This window comes from Malaclemys terrapin, chromosome 4, assembly GCF_027887155.1.
Source record: "Malaclemys terrapin pileata isolate rMalTer1 chromosome 4, rMalTer1.hap1, whole genome shotgun sequence".
Lineage (NCBI taxonomy): Eukaryota > Metazoa > Chordata > Testudines > Emydidae > Malaclemys > Malaclemys terrapin.
Window position 1 is genome coordinate 34,494,297 of NC_071508.1, and position 23,100 is coordinate 34,517,396.

Here is a 23,100-nt window from a genome sequence, read left to right on the forward strand (position 1 = left end):
AGGAGTTCAAATCTTTCTGGAGGAGGAGTATCCCTGGGGCAAGAGTTTCAATCATTTATTTAAATTGGTTGCTTTGTACTGCAAAGAGGATGGTGAGGGTCTTCAGTTGTAGCCCCATGCAGAGCGCATGGCAGCAATCCGTTCTGGAAGTGAGCAACGTGCTGAAGATTGTAGCAAGGTCCCTTCTAAGAAATGGCTGCAATTTTCCTGCCACAGAAGAACCTGGGAATCCAGGAACAACCAAAGGGCTAGTAATACCTTTCAACTGCAAACTTCTGTGACAAAAGGTGGATGTGCCCCCTCGCTAATGGGGACAGTTCCTAACCATATTATTTGGTCATTTCCACTAGCCAGTGAGCAATGTCTCCATTTTATACAGTTTGTGCTGCCTAGGGGTCACCTTCCTTCAAGCCCCCGTCACGGCCAAGTCCAGGGAAAGCACAGGCACCCCTATATTCAAATGCTATTATAAAGTGATGCCTGTCATTCACATAACACTACTGCCACTGCTCACCATGTCTCCAGTATCCTCGCATATCCGTTGCTCAGGAGGGATGCATGATTGGGGTGTGGTGGGGGAACCCTTGATTAGCAGGGAAACCGTGAGCAAGATCATCAATGTAGGCAGCTGGTATTGTGTTCTGTGTATTTACCCTTCTGGTGTTTGAGCCTTTGGAGTTCATGTTTTCAAGCTTTTCTCGGCAACCACAAGAACTAGAAACCTACCTTTTGTTTACAATGAAAGCTGCGACTTTCATATCATCACAGGATGCCAGGATCTGGGGCTTTAAGAAGATCATCAAATATCACTTGACTTGCAATTCAGAGTTGGCAACACTGCTTCAACCTCAAGCTGAAGTATGTAGTGCCGCTCCTTAATATTCAAGTATTATTGTTACCTAGTATCATATCAGTAATTCAGGTTAAGGATAGAGAGCTCCAATCAAAACCCTGATCCAAATGTCGTATCTGGGACCCAAATCCAGTTACAATTTATTTAATTCTTAGACAAGAGTACTTGTGGCACCTTAGAGACTAACAAATTTATTAGAGCATAAGCTTTCGTGGGCTACAGCCCACTTCTTCGGATGCATAGAATGGAACATATATTGAGGAGATATATATATACACATACAGAGAGCATGAACATGTGGGAGTTGTCTTACCAACTTTGAGAGGCCAATTAAGTAAGAGAAAAAAAACTTCTGAAGTGATAATCAAGCTAGCCCAGTACAGACAGTTTTATAAGAAGTGTGAGAATACTTACAAGGGGAGATAGATTCAATGTTTGTAATGGCTCAGCCATTCCCAGTCCTTATTCAATCCTAAGTTGATTGTATCTAGTTTGCATATCAATTCCAGCTCAGCAGTCTCTCTCGTTGGAGTCTGATCCAACGATCAGTGATCGGTGATCTTCCAGAAAACACCATCCTGGCCACTATGGACATAGAAGCCCTCTACACCAATATTCCACACAAAGATGGACTACAAGCTATCAGGAACAGTATCCCCGATAATGTCACAGCTAACCTGGTGGCTGAACTTTGTGACTTTGTCCTCACCCACAACTATTTCACATTTGGGGACGATATATACCTTCAAGTCAGTGGCACTGCTGTGGGTACCCCCATGGCCCCACAGTATGCCAACATTTTTATGGCTGACTTAGAACAACGCTTCCTTAGCTCTCGTCCCCTAATGCCCCTACTCTACTTGCCCTACATTAATGACATCTTCATCATCTGGACCCATGGAAAAGAAGCCCTTGAGGAATTCCACCATGACTTCAATAATTTCCATCCCACCATCAACTTCAGCCTAGATCAATCCACACAAGCAGTCCATTTCTTGGACACTACTGTGCTAATAAGCGATAGTCACATAAATACCACCCTATACCGGAAACCTACTGACCGCTACACTTACCTACATGCCTCCAGCTTCCATCCAAGACACACCACATGATCCATTGTCTACAACCAAGCTCTAAGATATAACCGCATTTGCTCCAATCCCTCAGACAGAGACAAGCACCTACAAGATCTCTATCAAGCATTCTTAAAAATACAATACCCACCTGCTGAAGTGAAAAAACAGATTGACAGAGCCAGACGAGTACCCAGAAGTCACCTCCTACAAGACAGGCCCAACAAAGAAAATAAAAGAATACCACTAGCTGTCACCTTCAGCCCCCAACTAAAACCTCTCCAGCGCATCATCAAAGATCTACAACCTATCCTGAAAGATGATCCCTCACTCTCACAGATCTTGGGAGACAGACCTGTCCTCGCTTACAGACAACCCCCCAACCTAAAGCAAATACTCACCAGCAACCACACATCACTGAACAAAACCACTGACCCAGGAACCTATCCTTGTAACAAAGCCCAATGGCAACTCTGTCCACATATCTATTCAAGTGACATCATCATAGGACCTAATCACATCAGCCATACCATCAGGGGCTCATTCATCTGCACATCTACCAATGTGATATATGCCATCATGTGCCAGCAATATCCCTCTGCCATGTACATTGGCCAAACTGGACAGTCCCTATGCAAAAGAATTAATGGACACAAATCTGACATCAGGAATCATAATACTCAAAAACCAGTGGGAGAACACTTTAACCTGTCTGGCCATTCAATGACAGACCTGCGGGTGGCTATCTTACAACAGAAAAACTTCAAAAACAGACTCCAACGAGAGACTGCTGAGCTGGAATTGATATGCAAACTAGATACAATCAACTCAGGATTGAATAAGGACTGGGAATGGCTGAGCCATTACAAACATTGAATCTATCTCCCCTTATAAGTATTCTCACACTTCTTATCAAACTGTCTGTACTGGGCTAGCTTGATTATCACTTCAAAAGTTTTTTTTCATTTACTTAATTGGCCTCTCAGAGTTGGTAAGACAACTCCCACATGTTCATGCTCTCTGTATGTGTATATATATATCTCCTCAATATATGTTCCATTCTATGCATCTGAAGAAGTGGGCTGTAGCCCACAAAAGCTTATGCTCTAATAAATTTGTTAGTCTCTAAGGTGCCACAAGTACTCCTGTTCTTTTTGCGGATACAGACTAACACGGCTGCTACTCTGAAACCTGTCATTAATTCCTAATTTCTTCCAGATATTTACTATTGTCTGGCACCAAAAAATGACCCCTGGGGCTAAAATTTCTCATGCCTTTTCTCATCTCCCATGTGAATTTTTTTTGCAGGGTGGCGTTGGGGTCTCCAGAGATTCATGTGTGGAAAAAGAATGGGTTTCACCAGCTCACAGCTGTTCCCAATACTTCTGTTTTGCTCTCAGATGCCTTCAAAGTGGCTTCATGTTAGAAACTTCCGCCTTTCCTTGGGCCTTATTTCTTAATGTATTGCACTGGGAGGCATTTGACTTAGGATCAGTCCAGCTGAATGTTTGAAGCCTAGGGACGCTATTCTTTCTAACAGGGTAAGGGCCTGCTGCTGCAAACAAGTACTACTGGACTGTGAGGAATCCCATTAACTTCAGTGAGACTGTTTGCATGTAGTGTACTGGGTAGGGAGTGTTTGCAGGTTAAGGTGTAAGGCCTTGATCTTGCCAGGAGCTCCATGTGGACACAGGGTTTTGCTTGTGTGGAATTTGTTGCTGGATCGGGGCCTGTGGTGGGGGCAGTTAGTTTGCACACACTCTCAGATGCCGCTCGTTAAACATTTATTTTGATGGCAACACAGTCAAATAAATCCAGATAGTGGCTTCATTTCAATATCTGATCCTACATATAGAAGTGGGGAGTAGGAGTGTGTATTTGAATCTCCCTTGTTTATTTGAATGAGAGGATCAAAGTCCTCTTGGTGTGTAAAAATGTATATTAGTGAATTAAATGTATATTAGTGAATTAAATGCACACTCACAAAAATCTCTCTGCTATTGCACCACTGAGGGTGAGATTTCCAACACTTAGGCTGGCCCAACCTGACTGCTATGTCGTTGTGTTATGTCTTTCTCCAGTCAGCCCACACCTGTGGCTCCCCTCCCCAGCAGCTCAGAGAGGGTCGCTCCCATGGCAAGCATTGGCGTCAGTGGAAATGAGAGAAGCCCAGGCTGGGAGGCGGCAAGGCTAGGAGAGGAGGCTGCGGTGGTGGTGGCAATGACTGGTGGCAATGATTGGAGGATGTGGGTGGGGCACGGAGAGGGAGAGGTTGGAGCTGTGGTGCAGGCCAGGGTTACAGGGTGGCTCATGGCTGCAGGATAAAGGGGCAGTGAGGGAGCAGGGAGTTGCTGGACTTGCTGATACAGGAACTGCGGAAGGATTGTCCAGTGATTACGTTACTAGCCTTGGACTGGAGAGACCCAGGTTCAATTCCCTGCTCTGCCCCAGACTTCCTGTGGGGCCGTGAGCAAGCCCCTTAGTGCCTCAGTTCCCCAGCTGTAACCAGGCTCTCTCAGAGGTCCAGAGAGGCCCCGGCCACTTCCACTTTTGAGGCCCCTAGCCGTAATAAAAAGAAAAAATGACGACACATGGTCTAATCTTGTGCCATCAGAAATGACATATTTTTATTAATATTTATGAACATTTTTAACTCTTTAATATGACAAAATCTAGATCAGTTAACGAAAAAACTATGCGCATAAAAACAAGTTGCGAAACTTATCAAATGCCAAAAAATTAACAAGTGTCTAAATTTGAGGCCCCCTTTGAGCTTTAGGCCCAGGCCAAATGGCCCTCCTGCGCGGCCCCCCCTCCTCCCCCAGTTGGCCCTGGCTGTAACATGGGGATAACAGCATTTCCCTGCATCTCGGAGGGGAGGGTTGACGCTAAATACCCTGAAATTTGTGAGGTGCTCAGATCCTGCAGTGTTGGGGGCCAGAGAAGTACCTACGATAGGCAGGAGCTGGGCAGGGCTGGTGCAACGAGGGGACTAATCTGGGCTTGCAGGGTGGTGCTGCGGGCATGTGGCGGGGGCTGGTGCTGGGGGCACAGCAAGTGAGATTTCCCCTATCTTATTTTCTGTGCAGCTTCTGAGTGTGCTCACAAAATCCTCGGCTGTGGCGAGACAGGGTGTATGCTGTGACCGCTGCTTATCAGGCTGTCTGTACACATCTCACTGTTACCTGACGCGTCGTCCTGCTGCTCGTCTCTTGTCTTATATTGTCAGCTCTTTGGGGAGGGGCTGTCCCTTGGCTCTGGATGTGCACAGTGCCTAGTACGATGGGGCTGTTACAACCCTCGTGAGCTCTCCCAGCCGGACGCTCCCCAGGCTGCTCTTAGCTTGCTGGGCATGGGCAGAGTTCAGCCACGCTGTCTCTCGGGTTCTGGGCTTCTAGGCACGTGCTGCAGGGGCAGACCCCTTGTCTGACACCCCTTGTGACCACGCAGTCCCATTGCATAGGCCCCCTGGAACTAGTGCTGGCTCATCCAAGCCTCCCCAGTAGTTGCTGCGTGCTCCCCAACTTCCGCCGGAGCACGACCCTCTGATTTCTTTGAGGGCTCCTTGGCAGCATAAGCAGGTAACACGCAGACGCTGCAAAGGAGTTTCTAAGCACACACACTCTTTTCGCATAGACAAGATAGATACAGATCTCTAGAAAAATAAAACCTGCATGCAAATCCCTCCCTTGCCACTCTGAGAACCCTTTGGGTCTTGGACAGACTAGTGCATCTCCCTCTCTAAAGATGGTGGTCTGTGAGGGAGCCACCCTTTTGTAAAGCTACAGTCCCCTTCTACAGGTGACCCCGTCAAGTCCCTTGTCAGGTGATCCATTGCTTGGTTACCAGCTCACCTGGAAGGACGGGATATCTGTGAGCTCATTGGTCGAGGTGCTTGCATTTCAATAGGTGATCCTCCGGATTAACAACTCCTGATCTCTCCGCATTGTTTGCCCTGTGGCTTGAAATTCCAGGCCAAGATAGAGGCACAAAGACATCAGGGAAGGATGGGTCCTTCTCACGACCAAAGTGACATTTGTAGTGTGCCATAGAGACAGACAGACATAAGCTAAATCATCACAGGGGCCTCGATTCCTGATGCTACAGCAGTCCAGCTAAATACTAACTCTGCCCCATTGCACCTACGTATCAAGGCATTAGTGACTTGTGTGCTGGGAGATACTAGGAGCTTGAACTCTAACATCCTGATTGTGTGGTTTGAACCTTAGCTGTAATGTAGTGTCAGCCTCCTATTCTGCACGGACTAGATCCGATGTGAGCCCTTTGAGAGCCTTGCTAACTGTGGGTGTGGGGCATTCTGCTCATCCGGCTCCCTCAACCACCTTTCCAAATCACGGGGCCTAAAGCCTCACCATGCTGCTGAGTTTATAAAGGAAAAGTAGCTGGAACTCTCCTTACAAACTGGAAATCCCCAGCCATCCCCGTGGGACACCTGGGCCTCCAAACAAGCAGGAGATGGGAGGAGAAATACAGTCCCAGAATTGCCTGCATAGTTACCCACACCAGAGTAGACTCATTTGGGAGAGGTGGGCTAGGGGCCCAAGTGTGCTGGGGCAGGGGGTAGGCAGGCGGGGATGCTGGACAGGGGTATCTGCGGGCGGCGGGGTACTCACTGGAGGTGGGGAGACAGTGTTGCTCTGTGTCACCGTGGCAGGGTGGCTGGCACGAGCCCAGGACCCCGCACTAGCTGTCACTCAGTGCCTCCCTGCGGGACCCCCACCCCACAGCTGGGAACCGGGACCTGGGTGGGCGGGATCTGGCCGTTGTGGCTTATAGGGGAATGGACCAATCAGCTGCCGCTGCAAGGGAGGCTCTTTCTGAGCTGCAAAAACCCTGGACATTGCCTGTTGCTTTTCAAATCCTCCCACCCCAGACAGGGTGGAGGCTCGAAAAAGAGGCTGTGTCCGGAAACCCCAGCCGTATGGTAACCCAGCTCGGGGAAGTGGGGGGAGTTTGCGGGAACATGATGTAATCTGCCGTGGGTGGGTTTGGACTCCCCTGGGACTGGGGGAGGGGTGGGTGGTTGAGTGGGGAGGGAGGGGTGGACTCGGGACAGATTGTGTTTGGCCTTATACATGGGGTTCTAATGAATCCATTATATTTTCTTTGAAGATCCTCACCTCCTCCGGACCATGACCCCCGAGAACATGTGCCACATGACTCCACCTTCCCGGCTGGAGCACCCTCCCCCGCCTCCCCACCTTCAGGGTCCCCCACCACCTCCGCCGCATCCACACCAGCAGCAGCACACCCCCCACTATCCCAGTATGCAGCGGGACATGTTCATGAAGCCTGAGCCGCTGATGCCGCCGTACGTCATCGGGCAGGGCATGTCCCCGGGCGATCTCCACCACGCCCAGCAGTCGCAGATGCTTCACCAGCTCCTGCAGCAGCACGGAGCAGAGTAAGAGTGTCGGGGAGGGACAGGGAGAACCGAGGGGGATATTTGGATCCCAGAGGAGGTGTGGGGGTGGGGTGGGGAATGGAGGAGGTGCGGAGGTGGGGCATGGCGGTAAAGGGGGGGGTGATAATGACACTGAAAAGTAATGGGTCTCCCTATACTGAGATTACAAAGTCTTTAATTTTTATACGTTTGAACTAGACATTTGCCTTCACTTGAGTCCCTGCTCCCGCCCCCATAGAATCACAGAATATCAGGGTTGGAAGGGACCTCAGGAGGTCATCTAGTCCAACCCCCTGCTCAAAGCAGGACCAAGCCCCGGATAGATTTTTGCCCCAGATCCCTAAATGGCCCCCCTCAAGGATTGAACTCACAACCCTGGGTTTAGCAGGCCAATGCTCAAACCACTGAGCTATCCCTCCCCCTTATTTTAAAAAATCTTCCCCAGCCCCAAGCCCAAATCCTGTTCCTGCCTTTGGAGCCCATCCGTCCCCCGCTCACTGTTCCCTTGGTGGAGGTTGAGCAGCTGCCCTGCTTTCCTGCTCGCTGCCTTGCAGCTCAGGGTTTCCTGTCCCGGTTGGTCTCCGCAGCCTCCCAGTTCACCCAGCCAAGAAGAGGAAACACTCAGAGTCGCCCCCCAACACACTCAACGCACAGATGCTCAACGGGATGATAAAGCAGGAGCCAGGTATGGGGTCTGTGCCACTCAACCCTGACAGAGTCCAAACGCCTCCCTGGCACCAGCAGGGGGCACTCTCACCAGGTATGTGCTCTTCGTCCCCTCCTCCCCCAACATTACCAAACACCTCCCTGGCACCAGCAGGGGGAGCTCTCCCCAGGTGGGGTGCACGGGAGAGGAGCCTGCAGGACAGAGTGAGACTGGAAGTGTCCCCCCAGATAAGCAAGTGAGAGAGTTGTTCCCAGAGCTGATAGTGTGGAGGGTGGACGCTCTCCCCTTGGCCCTGGGCTGGGGCACAGGGTGCATTGATAGCACTGTCAGGACATGGGCCCCGGGCTGAGCGAGTGCAGAGTGGAAGTATCTCCCTTGTACCAGCAGGGGGAGCTCTTGCCTGGTCAGGGACCTCACGGAAATGATTTCAGTAAATATTTCCCCATGACTGCAGGACTAATTCAAGACAACGACAGCTTGAACGGCTCCTACCTGGATCCCAACTACCAGTCCATAAAGTGGCAGCCGCATCAGCAGAACAAGTGGGTGACTCTCTACGATGCCAACTACAAGGAGCTGTGAGTAACTGACCGGTCCCCCAGAGATACAGCCACACTCATGTCTACTCCACCAGCCCTTTGTCCTCCCCTAGCCCAAGAGTCGGTAGGGGGGTGGCAGCGCTGTGCTGGAATCCCTGGGATCCTGTGTTGTTCTCCATTATAACCTGCCCAGGGGAAAGTTAATTCTCTGCAAGCGTGAAATGGCGGCCGGCCCCAGGAACAGAGCTGTGTGTGAGCGTCTGATTGTACCATCCAAGGCAGGTCTGGCTACTGCCATCTCCTTGCGTTACTCAGAACACCTGCTTAGCAGGAGCCTTTGATACTAAACCCAGCCCGTCTAAGGGTCTCTTTGGATCAGAGGGGCCTCTGCCCCCAGCTTCAGGCTCATCCACCGCCCTGGATTTTTAAAATGAACATTAACTCTCCTGTAAAGGCGTGAGATGTGGCTCATCAAAAGAGACCCTGAGCAGGAGTGTGGAGAAGTGGGCCGCTGGCCCCTGCTGCCCACAGGCTTGGAGAGAGCTGGGGAGTAGCGACAGAGGGAAGGGAAACAGGCAGAGGGGGAGTGGGGAGAGAAAGGCAGAGGGTAAGTCTGCATTGGAGGTGGAATTCGCAGCTTGGGCAGACGTACCCAGGCCTGCTCTGATCCAGCCAGCACACTATGAACAGAAGCGTAGCTGCAGTGGTGCAAACGGCAGGAGGGACTAGCTGCCCAAGTAAGTACCTCACTTTCAGACGGGCTTGTAGTCAGGGTGGATAGCTCCTTGCGCAGCTGTGGCTATGCTGCTACGTTCAGTGCACCAACTGGATTAGAGCTAGCATGTGTAGGTCTGCCTGAGTAGGAAATTACACCTCCAGCTCCAGTGTAGACAGACATACCCAGAGAGAGCTGGACAGGGAGCAGGAGGAAGAGGAAGAGAGATGGGGTGGGAAAGGGTTAGGAGGCTAGGAGAGAGGGCGGAGATGTGTGGGAAGATCAAGAGGCTGAGGTGGAGTTGAGGGGTGCAGAGAAATGCTGCGAGGTGGAGGGAAGGGCTGGGAGGCTGAGGTGGAGGGAACAAGTGCGCACAGCTCACAGGGCGAGAAAGATGAATGTTCAGGAAGAAATTGCTGCGAATCCTCCCCACATTCCGGAAAGGTGACTGAAAACTGGCAAGCAGCAGTCTGGATTCCAGGAACGGCTAGTCTCGTAAACACCCCTTACTCCTCCTCACTGTCCACACCGCCAGTCTCTGGGGCCCTATTTTGGGGCTCGGGGGAGGGGCTTTGTTGTGCGAGATACCAACTAAAATGAGAAAATGATCAGGCTTCGTCAGAACGACGTTCAGAGAAAAGGCCAAGGACTCCTGGCAGGGCCAGCTATGGGAGCAGGGAAGGGCGTGAGACTTAGGGAGGTTGCCTCGGATGGCAGAGCATGTGGCCAGCTGGTTCCAAGTCCCTGAGGGGTGTGTAACAACACTGCCTACTGCTGAGGCTTTCAGTGAATTAAGCCTGATATTACAGCTGGGGAAAGTGAGGCACAGAGACATGACGTGACTTGCCCCAATCACAGGATGAGCTTTTGGCAGATCTGGGAACAGAATCCAGCTGGGCTGACTCCCAGGCCTTTGCCCTAGCGACAAGGCCGTCCTTCCTCTCATGCAAAATTAACCTGCTTCTAGAAGGACAAACCTGTTTGGCCCAGTGGCATGTGGGCAGCCAGAGGGGTCACAAAAAGGGAGCAGGCCCAGGCCTCGAGGAGTGAAAGGAGAGCTGATCCTTAGAAGGCAGACCCAAGCCGTCTCTCACAGCTCGGCCATTTGGGAAAGCCCCAGCCAGGAGCCCACTGCAGCAGTGCTAGAATGAGAAGGGGGTTTTGACCTCTGCAAAGCTCTCAGAGCTTCTTTTGTACCAGCTCCAGAGCTAGATGAAGTGCTTTGGTCCAAACTGGAGGAGAATTGCAGCAGAGAGGTGGGTTCGTGTATCACTGGTTCTGTACTAGGTGTTTCATTCTCCAGGAGAAGCCAGAGGGTTTTCAGCTCCAATCTCAGCCCTAGAGAGCCGAATTGTGGGATCAAAGTCTCATCCTTTTCTTACTCTTGCCCTTCACGTGGGGTCCAGCAGGGGAGAGTGGGGAGTGAGTGCAGACCTGCAGGAGGCCTGTTTTCATACCCCCACAGGAAATTGCTCAGGTTCCCAGCCCCTGGCTGCATTTCTCACCAGCCCCATTGACTGTCTGGTGGGGGTGAGAAGCTCAGTCTCCCAGAGCATTTGGATGACTGGGCTGTCAAAGGCAGCTCTCCCTAGCAGATACCTCCACCACATGTGTAAGGATGGAGAACCAGCTTCCACATCAGCAAAGGTTTACCCGGAGCTGAGCTGTGCACGGACATGGCGGTAATATCCTCACCGTAAGAGTCGGTCTTTAATGGACTCGAGCTGCAGCCTGCTCACAGCCCCTCTGCAGGAGTATTTCTCAGGCTTTTGGGAGTTCTGACTGCCAGGTTGCCCCTGTTCTTTTTGCTCTGCTTCAGATGAAGCCAGTCCAGTTGTTCGCAAGCTCCACCAGCAGGATGAAGAGATGAGAATATTCAGTAGATCAGCCTCCACGCCTAGCAGAGTCCTTAACATGTCAGAACTTGATTTATTCATTTATTTTTAAGCTGATAAAATGTATCCAACCTGTGGGCAAGTGCACAGTGTTTAATGTGGCACTATAACTCGATCTGGCAAAGCCACAACCGAATGACTCTCCCCCCCCCCCCCACTCCCCTCATGCACACACTAAACTACTGACCAGCCCGCACACCTCACACCTCGCGGAAGGCAGGAGACAAGAGATGGGTCTCGCACTGTGTCCCAAAGACCATCATGCTTGGGGTCCCTTGGCCCTGGACATTGAAATCTGATGGACCGTGGATTGTGGAACTTGTAACAGAGTACATCTGTGCTGACTGAGGATACCTCCTGGTCTGGTTGTGAGGCCTGTATGGAGAAATCTGTTACTGGGCTCTGGTCAGACTCCAACAGGGATTTGCATATAAATTCACCAGAACTACTGGCTGTCTGAACTGTCTTCATGTACTTTGTCCATCTACTGAGCTGTGGAAGAGCAATGCTCAGGACAGACCGTCAAGTACTTTCTCACTGGAACAAACGGGCGTGTGTCCCCAAGTCCTTTGGCTAAGGGTGAACAGACCGTGGAAATCTTGCATGTCTCACAAATCCACCTGACAGTAGCATTCTGAGGCCAAATTCTGAGTGTCGGTGAGTTGAGCGGAGTAGCAGAAGAGGTTCACCAGTGGCAGCGATGCCAAGGAGCAGCAAACATTTAGCGATGGGATTTTTCTGTCACTCCTCGCTACAGAAAAATGACCTGGTTTGCATACAGATGTCTGAGCTGGCTGTCAGAGGGGGTCAGGACATGGCGGTAGGTCTGTTCTGTGCCTTTCCCCTGTGTCATTGCTTTGCAGACTCTTCCTTAGAGAACTAGTTGCATTTCAGTTGATGACCCCCGTCTGCTGGGAGGTGGGATTTGAAGACACGTGGATTATTTCTCCCTCAGGGACCTGCAGCGGTTGAGGAAGATAGCGAGCAGCACCAAAAGGTGGAAGAACTGTGCCAGTGTTTGTTAATTGACAAGGCTTCGTGCCTTGGATTTTGACCGTTGCCGTCATCCTGGGATCAGGCTTGTTCCAGCTCTAAACCAGGAGCATTCAATCCCAGTTAACAGTTGTCTCTGTTTTATGTAGTGAGCTGGAAGCCAGCAGTGCCAGTCATCTGTTGGTTGTTGTGAACTTGGTAGAAGCATTGGCGGGGGGGAGTCATCTTCCATGAGCCATTCAGGTGCTTGCCTGGCAGTAGTCTACTGGGCTGGTTACGCTGGATGTCTCTCTGCTGCTCCAATCGTGTGAGCTGGGGTTCATCTTGGAACAAGACTTTTTTCTGTTGGCCATTGCCTTGGCTAGATGAGTGCAGGCCATCTCTGCTCAGTGCAGGCCAGCTCTGCTGTTGGACAGGATACTGATACTCTGCTGTGCTGAGACAAGACAGCTCCTCTGCCTCTAAAGGGGCCTAAAGCTTCAGGTGGATTTTGAGATGAACATGGCAACTGTTCGTCTGTAGATTCCTCCAGGCAGAGCTGGATCATCATCCGGTGGATGCCACTGCGACTGTCCCAGCAGGCTAAAAACAAACTCTGTCAATCAAATAGGGGCACCATGTCTCAGAACCTGGGTCAGCTGAATCAGGCTTGCAGGGGCTATAAAATGGCAGTGTAGTCGTTTGGGTTCGGGCTGGTGCCTGGGCTCTGAGATCCTCCCCACTTGTGATGTCTCAGAGCCTGGGCTCCAGCCCGAGTCTGAATGTCTGCACTGAAATTTTATAGCCCCACACCCCGAGCCTTCCAAGAGCCCAAGTCAGCTGACCTGGGCCAGCCATGGCTGTGCCGCACATCTTTTATCACATGTAGATGTATCGTTAGAGGTCTGAATTACTCCACTCTGTTTAAAAGACCACCTTTCCCTTTTTAATGAGGCAAGGTTGCTTAAGTTTAGGGTGGCCGGTGTAAAGGGCAGGGGACTTCCCATTTTAATGGAGCATATTGTAAAGAGCCACGGGTCCCTGATTTGGGAGGAATGGGTGGAACGGACTGGTGTCCTGGATTTGGAGGGAGGTGCTTGAGAAATGTATGTTTCAACTTGAAGGGCCTGTGTCTCTGAGTTAGGTGGGATGGGCTGAGGGATGGGCCAGTATCTCTAATTTATTTTATTGCTAATAGATTTACATATTTAATATTGGCTTATCACACCCGTCTGGTGGTATCAAACCCATTGAACCTTCGAAAGGGTTAGCTGGTTTCCAACAACAAAGCTGAGGAGGTTTGGAACAAGGCAGTTGCTTAATTTACTCTGGGGAAAAGGGGTAATTCATTTATTTGACAGGGCACATTGATGAATCCCAGAGGGCCCACTCTCCTCCCCTCTCACTGTTTGTTTACAGTTTGAGGTGAGACAGCTGTCCAGGGGCAGCCTGGAGCTGAACAGAAACCTTTTTATGCTGAGGCCAGTGCATCCATACTCTGGCCTGGAAGCAGAGCTGGTGTGTTCCTCCAGTTACTCCTCCCATTGTACTGGTTGGTGCTCCCCAGGCCTCCATCCTGTGGAGTCAGCTGGAGCTCACTGCTTTGAGCTTTGCTTGGGCTCTAGACAGAAGAGTCCCCACTGCTAGGTGATGTGTCTTAGGTGAACTCCCCTGCGCGGATGGCACTGTATATCTCAAAATAATCCCTCCTGGCTGGCTACCAATGGCAGGATAATCTTGGGTAAGTGAACCTCCAATGGCAGGATAATCTCTATGTAAATCCCAGTTGGCCATTGGTTGATCACTGAGATCTTGGTAGTCGCACTACGTGTCACGAGCATGTCTCTCTTGGGTGGGTGCCATGGTTTGAGCAGGTCTCTGTGGTGGCGTTAGTGGAGTAGGTGTTGGATGGATGCTGTGTGATTTGATTCAAACTGTGGAGGTTGGCTGAAGGTCCCGTTATGCTGTTTAGCAGCAGATTCCTGTCCCTTAGCCTGGCATTTATACTCGGGAAGAGGAAAAATCCGAAAGCTTATCAGATGTTCTTCAGACATTTAACTCTTGTGCATAGAGGGTGGATACAGAGAGAGAGAAGGGAGGGCAGATATGGGAAGAACATGTTTGGAAAGGGAAGGAAACTGATCGTATGTAATGACCCCATTCCTGCGTCTGACGCTCCACCTGTTCTTAGCCACAAATACAATTAAATATTTCCTACGTCCTTCTTTCTCCTCTCTGTCTTTATCACACCTTTCCTTACACCCCTTCTCCTTTCCTCCTCTTTTCATCTTGAGTGCGGCTGGGTTCCCCTTGTAACTTGCTGGTTTTTTTGAGTCTCAATGTCAGACACTGGCTATGGGGAGTTCATAACCTTTCACCTTCACTCAGCATTAGGAGAAATCACCTCACCTCCAAGCCTGAGCTTCTGAAACCTGTGTTAATCTACTTTTCATCAGTGGAGGCCTTTTGGCTAAAATAATCCATTTGACCCTAGACCTCCTATTCCCGGGAGTTTGCCCTCTGACCTTCCCACTCTCACTGGAAAAAATTAGTGTGGCTTTGGCTGCGGCCTGTGTTTTGATTGGTTGAAATGAGGCCGATGGCAAGTCAATGAATAATCTTCATTCTCACTCTCAGTAGTGGGGCCTGGCACCCAAGGTCATTTATCCTCCAATGCCAAATTGGCAGCAAACATGCATCAAAGATGGAACCATCCAGCAGACACACTTAAAACCCAAGAAATGTATGTTAATTATCCCCACGGCCCAGAGTCCTGGACTTTTGTAGGCCAGCGCTTCATGAGGTGTAATTCTGGATGCCAGTGACATCAAAGGCGGTGAGTTGAAACTTGTTGAGACAGAATTTCCAAGGGGATACAGCACCCATCTGGCAGGAGGCTAGAGATGGTGTTTTTGCTGTTACAGAATTGATTTTTTTAACAGGCGGGGTAAGTAATTAGTGGAGCAATTTACCAAGGGAGGTGGTAGATTCTCCATGCTTTAAATCAGGATTGGATGTGTCCTGCTAACAGAGCTCAACCAGGAGTTGGGGGCTTGACACAGGGATCAGGCTAGATGATCAGAATGGTCCCGTCTGGTTTCAAACGCTCTGAAATGGAATTTCCACATTAGACCCTGGATGTTTGCAGAGGATTGTTGCCCATGGAGATGACATCACTCACAGCCAATCAGAAAGCTCTGTCTATTGGCGCTATGGGGAATTGAAGTATGGGGAGTCGTGTTCATCTGGGCCGTGTGTTCTGGGAGGCAGAGGATGGGGGACCCTTCAAGGGGTTTGTTCAGTGTGTGTGTGCATGTTTGTTGGGCAGCCATCAGCCCGAATGGATGTTAACCAGAACACATTTGGGAGGCTCCTATTGGTTTTGTGAACCCCTCCCCCAACTCCTCACTCTCTGTCTCTCTCACTACTGCAGCTGGCGCCTGGTTCTCCCTTGGTACACCAGCGGCACATGCAGACCACTGCCCTAGTACCCTACGGAGGCAGTGAGGTTGTGGCCCGGGGGATGAGCTCAGGAGACTGTGCACTTGCTGAAGGTGCAGCGATAGTGTAGGGTGGGAGTGGGTGAATTGTGTTTCTGTGCAAAGTGGGGGAGTGTGTGACGGGGGTGAGAGCGGTTGTTAGGGGCGGGAGAGTCTGTGTGTGTGTGTGTGTGCGCGCGCGCGCACACAGTTGGTACAGGGACCAGGGCTTGAGGAGCCCAGACCACATGCTCTCAGGGACCCGTTCACGAGGGACCAAGGGCAATGAACAGCAGCAAGACATGGACCAAATGATAGAGCTTGAGGAAGAGGAGAGACCTAACGTGGAGGGAAGATAATCACACTTCTGCCTGCTACAGGGTTTTCACACCTTCCTCTGAAGCATCTAATGCTGCCACTGTCAGAGACGGGCCAGGTCTTGGGTCTGATCCACGACGGGCAATTGGTACGTTGCTGTGAGAGAGGAACCCACGAGAGCGGATGAAGGAGTTTAGTGGGAAGAAATGGAAGGCAAAAATGAAGCTCTGAAGCTGTGAGGAAGGGGCAAGAGCGAGAGAGGGAAATTCCTCTCATTCTTTCTGGCTAAGGTAGCGTTCTCCACTTCCAGCGTCTGCTTTTTGTTCAGGTCACATCTCAGGCAGCCCAGGGTCCCTCTGCTGCTCCAAGGAAGAAATAAATGGTTACTCATGGAGCTGTCCCGGCTTCACTCGCCAGAGCCTGAATCACCAGGAAGACGTCATTCAACATTAACGCATTCACCACTAGGGAGTCCAAAAAACACAGCCCATGGGGGTGGTGTGTTTCTGCTGGCAGAATGGTGGGAGGCCAGTGAGGGGATGTGACGCGTGTGGGGAACCAGGACAGTGAGAAGCAGCTCCTGGCTGGCGAATGAACTTTGGGATGACATGGGGCTGGGTGACACTTCTAAAAGAGGGATCCAACTTACTGTTTTTGTTGATGCTTTATGATGATGTTGTTCTGATCCAGTTTGTGACACAGGAGTTTGTTTAAGAATCTTGACTGGCTGATGGGAGACCTAGCAGTTACCAATCATTTGGGAAACAATCAAGAATCTGTAGGAGATTGCAGGTTGGGGAGCTGAGGCTGCACTTGCTACTTGCCAGAAGTCCTGAGGCTCCGCTTACTCAGCAGTAAATGAAGCAGATGGCAGTGACCCTCATCAGAAGGCTGTGTGGTCTGCGAGGCCCTGTGGCCATGTCAAGAGCATAGGACTGGGAGTTGGGACACTTGGTGTCCAACCCCAACCCTGTTACTCTATGACCTTAGGTCAGTCACCCATCCGCGGTACCTCACTTCCCCATCTGTTAAATGGGGATAATGATACTGGTAATCATAAAATAAATGAAAACGATTATCCTTCTCATCAGGGTGGAAGTGCAGCCCATACAGCCGATGATATGAAAGCGTGTGTGAAAGATCCTTGCATTAAACCGTGAATAAGTGCATCCTCGCATATCTTCTGTCACCCGGGCATGATCCAGGTGCTTTTGCAAGTATGGAAATGCCCAGCAGGCAGCACAGATCAGGACGGGGCACTGCATACTAGGACCTGTAGTCTTTGTGGGCCACATTGCAGTGTTAAGGATGAAGATGGTCATGTTGGAGAATTTCCTGGACCACGTTTCACCCGCTGGCTGCTGTTCAGCTATCACTCGGGGAACCCCATCTTCCAGGGAACCCACACATCTTGCCCTGGATTAGTTGTGTCTCTTGTGGGTAGCTTAGGGGAATGAATTGCCTTTTGATCCCAGAAGAGAGGGGCTCCTTTTAGGCCAGGCTGGTAGTTGTGGCATTGAATTGACTAGGCCTGTGAGAAGGCACATGTATAAAACGGAGTGACCCTCTCCTGCATTTACTCCTGCCTACAAAGTCTGTCTGGTCTAATAGTCTGATGGAGCCGTAAATCTTTCTGTCAGTGGCTGTTCTGCCCTCCCAGTCACTCTTCTCTGACACTCAAACCTTTTGAAGCTTTGTTGTTCATTTTAAAAATTAAGACCTGGGAGGAGAGGAAGATGGCACGGTTTTTTCTTTGGCGGAAGGATGCCCCGTACTTTTTAATGCCTAGTGTGAAAAATGAGTCCTGGCACCTGTAATTATGTGCAGATTTTCAATAAATAAAAAACGATGATGCTCCCTGTGATTTGAAAATTGAGGAGGGGGGGGGGGAAGATTGGATTTTGGTCTCCCAGTTGAAATGCTGAGTGACTGACTGACTTGAGGGTGTTCCCTTTCCCACCTGTGCCAGGCAGGCAGCGCCCTCCAGAGGGGCCCTAGCCCAGATTGCAGGCCAGGGATCTTGGGAGGTGGGAGAAAGGGGGACTTGGTGCGAACACCACATATTTTCACTGTTCCCGTGGTAACCAGCCCATTAAGGAGATGCAGATTAAACCTCCACAGCTGGTGCATGTGTTTCTTCTCTGTAGCCCAAGTTTCCCCTCCCAGCTGGGACATGCCATGGTGGGAGCTGGAGGCTGTTAGCAGCAGGTGGTTCTGATTTCCTCAGGAATCTGGCTGCTTGGGGCGGGTACAGCCTGGCAGCAAGGCCAGGATGGGTCACTTGGAGAACGGAACCTGATGAGGGATCTCATCAGTCTCTCTGAAAGATCCTGTTCAGGAGAGAAACCCCCAAAGAATGTCCAGTGCCCCCCCCACACATCCCCAGCCCTGCGTGGTTTCCTAGGTCAGCCTGATCCACCAGCACCGCCCCCTGTCCTGAGGAGCAGAATTCAGAAATCAGATCCCAGACATTAAGCAGGGCTGACCTGGGGGGTGAGAGGATGGGAGACCTCCAAGGGCAAGGCAGGGGCAGCAGGATGTGCTCACTCAGCGTGGAGCTCTCTCTTCCCTCTGAATCGGTATGAAGTTAGTGCTCCAATGTGTGGCACAAGGAGGGGCTGTGTGATTGGACGGGATGCCTCTCTGTCGCCCGGTGGTCATGAAAGATTCTGTGGCACCTTGTATAAGAGCTGGGAGTGCCCCTGGCGGCCTGAGCGAGTTCCAAGTCAAATAACTATATTCCCTTTCAATCCGGAAACATTCTGCCAGCCTAAAATCCCCCCTGCAGCTTCCACTGGCTATGGGATTCTCTTACGCTCTTTTCCCTAAGCGGCTGCATAGACTGGCTGTGCACAGTTAAACAGCTGCTTGTGTTTGAACCCAGAACTAGCTATGGCGCAATCCTGTCAAGCACATTGGAATCCGTGGATAAATTACACTGTAAACCAGAAGATCGCAGAAAGGGGTCTTGGGGTCACTGGTGACCCATGAAGCAGAGAGCCTGCTGGTTCTCTGCACAGAGGTGGACTAGTCACGCGATCCTGGCTCCTCCTCCCAGTTTCCAGCTACTGAACTGTATTCAAAGACAACTAAAAATACATACAGTACTTCCCTATTGTGACTTTCCCACACTAGCCATTCTTGTAGTTGCCAGGGGGATGTTGTTTGGTCGTAAACATGAGGAGAGCTGGCCTGTGTGATCATTAATGAGATGAGAAGTGTCTGTGAAACACACTGTCTGTTTATGCTGCCCCCCCGCTTCCCCCCCCCTATAAATGATCAGACCCCGTAGAGATATCAGTGTTTGTCCTTCAGTCTAACACCTGCTGCCTTTTTCCTCTACCTCGGTGCACAGCCCCCCACCCACGTACCGGGTGGATGCGGACAAAGGCTTCAACTTCTCCGTGGGTGACGATGCCTTCGTGTGCCAGAAGAAGAATCACTTCCAGGTCACGGTCTACATTGGCATGATCGGAGATCCCAAGTATGTGAAGACTCCTGAGGGCCTGAAGCCCCTCGACTGCTTCTACCTGAAGCTGCATGGAGTGAAGGCAAGTTCTGGGGGGGAGGGGGAGAACCCCACAAGAGCTGAAGGCCATTTCAGAGTGCATGTGCGAGTGTGTGTGTCAGTGTCCGTAGGCCCACAGGCAGTGTGTGTGGCTGTGGGTGTTACAGTGTGTATGATCTTGTCAGTCTCTGGGTAGGAATGATGAGCATTATATCACTGTGTACTGTTTGCGGGTGAGTGCGCGTGTGGGTCCATGAGTGGAGCCTGCGTAGGGGATCCAACATGTGTGATACGAGCATATGTGATCCGGCCTGCGTGTGCGGGAATCACAAGTTTTGCGTGACCAGGATGTTACCTAAAGGAAGGATAGGAGCCTTGTGCCATAGCCCCATCTGCTGGGTGAAGTCTAGTCACGAGAGAACAGGCAGTAAAGAGGGTTCCCCTGGGCAATCTCTTAGGTAGGGTTACCATATTTTGAGCCTCCAAAAGGAGGACACTCCACAGGGCCCTGCCCCAGCCCCGCCCACGCCCCAACTCCGCCCGCTCCCCAAAGTCCCCGCCCCAACTCCTCCCCCTCCCCTGCTGACCGCCGGCCCCCGAGCCCCTGGCACTGCCGGCCCCCGAGCGCCCGGCCGGACCCCGAGCCCCCGGCCCGGCCGACCGCTAGCCCCCGGCCCGGCCAGCCCGGCCGACCGCCGGCCCCCGAGCCGCCGGTCCCTGAGCCCCCGAGCCCCCGGCCCGGCCGACCGCCGGCCCCCGAGCCCCCGGCCCGGCCGACCGCCGGCCCCCGAGCCCCCGGCCCGGCCGGCCCCTGGCCCGGCCGACCGCCGGCCCCCGAGCCCCCGACCCAGCACCGCTGGCCCCCGAGCCCCCGGCCCCCAAGCCCCCGGCCTGGCACCGCCGGCCCGCATGTCCCAATTTTCCCGGACATGTCCGGCTTTTTGGGATTTCCCCCCAGACGGGGATTTGGAGCCCAAAAAGCTGGACATGTCCGGGAAAATCCGGACGTATGGTAACCCTATCTTAGGGCTCTGTATGTGTGTATGTACATCAGTGCCTGTACATTTGGGTCTGTGTGTGAGGAGCAGGGATCAGGCAGTCTGGCCCTGTCGGTGCAGGAAACTCCTGCCCTCTCTTACAGCTGGAGAAGAGGAGGGGAGGTACAGGCAATGGTAAGGGAACAAAGTAAATCTGGCCTTTTCTGAGCAGGGGTTATGGTGCCAGTGAGACAAATTCCCAGGGGGTAATTATGGGTGCCCAGACGCTGGGGTGATTGGCACTGTTGATGTATTGTGGGTAAGTGGCTGGATGGATTGTCCTTGGGACAATTGTGGCTTGGGAAAAGGGGCTGAGAGAGGAGAAAGCCATGCTGTTCCACTCTCTGTAATGTTCCTGGATCTTTCCCTTCAGTTAGAGGCCTTGAACCAATCGATCAACATAGAGCAGTCCCAGTCTGACCGCAGCAAACGGCCCTTCAACCCTGTCACGTGAGTACTGCCCAGGACGTGGCGGCCTGAACGTGGGGACCCTGTCACAGGAGAGCCACCCAAGGAGGGGGGAGATTGAGGGATCCTGGTATGAGGACCCCTGAGGGTAGGAGGACAGAGTAGGGCGAGGGGGTACTACGGGGAGCTAGCATGGAGGGCTCAGGCGGGTAGTGTATCTAAAGTGTTCTCTCTCTCTCTGACTCCTTCGCTTCCCAAAACAATGACTCCTCTCCCCTCCACGCCCAGAGCTCAACTAACCTGTGGTGGGTCCCCCTGACTCCCAGAGCCTGATCTGAGGCATTTTGGCAGCACCCTCTGAAGTGAGGGAGAGGTGGGAGTTCCCTAGATGATTGCAACTGGGGGCTGATCTTCCCACATGAGGGGAAATGGCCGTTTTCTGTGCGACCTCCTTTCCAGCTCTGTGTCCTCAGTGGCTCCTCTGCTTCCCCCTCCAGGGTCAACCTGCCTCCGGAGCAGGTCACGAAGGTCACCGTGGGGCGGCTGCATTTCAGCGAGACCACGGCTAATAACATGAGGAAGAAGGGCAAGCCCAACCCTGACCAGAGGTATGGAGTAGCATGGTTCCCTCCGAGCCTGCAACGGGGGTTTGGCGGGGCTGTGTACGTGGGACTCAGGGAGGCCAAACTGGGGAGCAGACTGCTGCAGAGCTGCCCCTGCTGGCCGGGAGCACTGCTGCTTCATGCAGGTGGCCATGACAGACAGAACGGAAAGGGGGTATGGGGATGGGTGCTGAGGAGCTGTCCTGCCAGACACCGAATGCGCTGGCTGAAGCGTTTGTAGGGAGAGCCCCAGGGCAAGCATCCATGACCATCTGAAAGCTGGGCCTGGGGCTCCAACAGCGCTGCGGCCCCTGGCACCGTGCTGAGGAGCTGGCTCAGTACCGACATGGAGTGAAGAGCGAACTCTACTCAGTCACTAGCACCAGTCACCGTGGTAACCTGGGTTTCTTTTCCAACCTCCGGTCTAAGTACCGAGCTGAGCCCAGCCCTGCTTAGCTTGTGAGCACCGATAGGACCCTCACCTGGGCAGGTCCCGCTGCAGGCCTTGGAGGAGACCAGACTTGTAGACAGGGCTACAGTAGAGGAGTGCTGCCATGGGGGCAGCGGATGTTTGGAGACCTGAGTGCTGGCGGGATCAGACAGTGCCCATGAGAGGTGTGTCCCTGTCTGGGGGAAGTCTTGGAATTCCAGCTGTGCCCGCTGTGGCATGGGGACTTCCCTGTCTCTGTGAGGGGAGGCAATATCCGCCATGTCCTGCGCCCCCGCAGGGATGCGCTCCTCTCCTGCTGCAGATGACCCTTGTGGGTGTCTGTCATTTGCAGGTACTTCATGCTCGTGGTGGCCCTCCAGGCCCATGCCCAGAACCAGACCTACACGCTGGCTGCCCACATCTCCGAGCGCATCATCGTCAGAGTAAGTTTTTCTCCTGACTCACAGAACACCCCTATCCTCCCTCCGCCTCTCAGGGGCTCCACTGCCCTTTGCTTGACTGTTTGGGGCTCCTTGCCCCCTTCTCCTGGCTTTTCAGTTCCCCCACCAACCCTTTGCCTGGCTCTTCAAGACCCCTGCTGCCCTTCCCCCCGTTCTCTGCCTCGCTTTCTGGGACCCCGCTCCCAACCCTTCCCGCACTTTATGAAGAAGGCAGCCCACGTGTTCCTGCAGGAGCCCAGCACAGAGAGACACGGACAGAGAAGAAGGCACGTTCTCCAGGAGGGGAGTGCAAGGCTGGGGATGTGTTGCCCGGGAAGGGGCTATGGGGAGTGACGGAATGGTGCTGTCTTGGGACCTTCAGTGGGTGTCCTGGCTGAATTTTCCAGATGCCTGAGGGGCAGCAGTGCTGAAGGCTGTAGTCAAGGCCAGGCAGGAAAGAGACCGGATTCCCCTGACGGGTTCTCCCAGCGTTCAGCTAGTTGAGCTCTTGTCTCCCATGGGGAATCTAAGGAACGTAGCTCGGTTCCGGCCCCGTGTGGCTGCTCAGAAGCAGTGAGAGTCAGGCTGTGACGTTGTGATTGGCTGTCTCTGCCTTTTAAGTGCTTTGTCCGTTTCCTCTAGCAAAGGGCCAGTTCGGGGGTAAAACACAAACGGAGGGCGGACGGGGACCCCGGAGTCTGCAGACAAGTAAGTACATTACAAGCTATGCAGCCTCCGG

At 52.3% G+C, this 23,100-nt stretch overlaps 1 protein-coding gene across 1 annotated transcript in view; it reads left to right on the plus strand.

Moving 5' to 3' along the window:
- MYRF (myelin regulatory factor) overlaps window positions 1-23,100 on the plus strand; it is a 108,087-nt gene that overhangs the window by 53,501 nt on the left and 31,486 nt on the right. Inside the window, exons 5-12 of the mRNA XM_054026227.1 lie at window positions 7,060-7,351; window positions 7,939-8,111; window positions 8,473-8,596; window positions 19,292-19,491; window positions 20,859-20,931; window positions 21,387-21,497; window positions 22,274-22,364; window positions 23,004-23,069. Coding sequence (XP_053882202.1) covers window positions 7,060-7,351; window positions 7,939-8,111; window positions 8,473-8,596; window positions 19,292-19,491; window positions 20,859-20,931; window positions 21,387-21,497; window positions 22,274-22,364; window positions 23,004-23,069 — 1,130 coding nt within the window. The remainder of the gene's footprint in view (window positions 1-7,059; window positions 7,352-7,938; window positions 8,112-8,472; window positions 8,597-19,291; window positions 19,492-20,858; window positions 20,932-21,386; window positions 21,498-22,273; window positions 22,365-23,003; window positions 23,070-23,100) is intronic.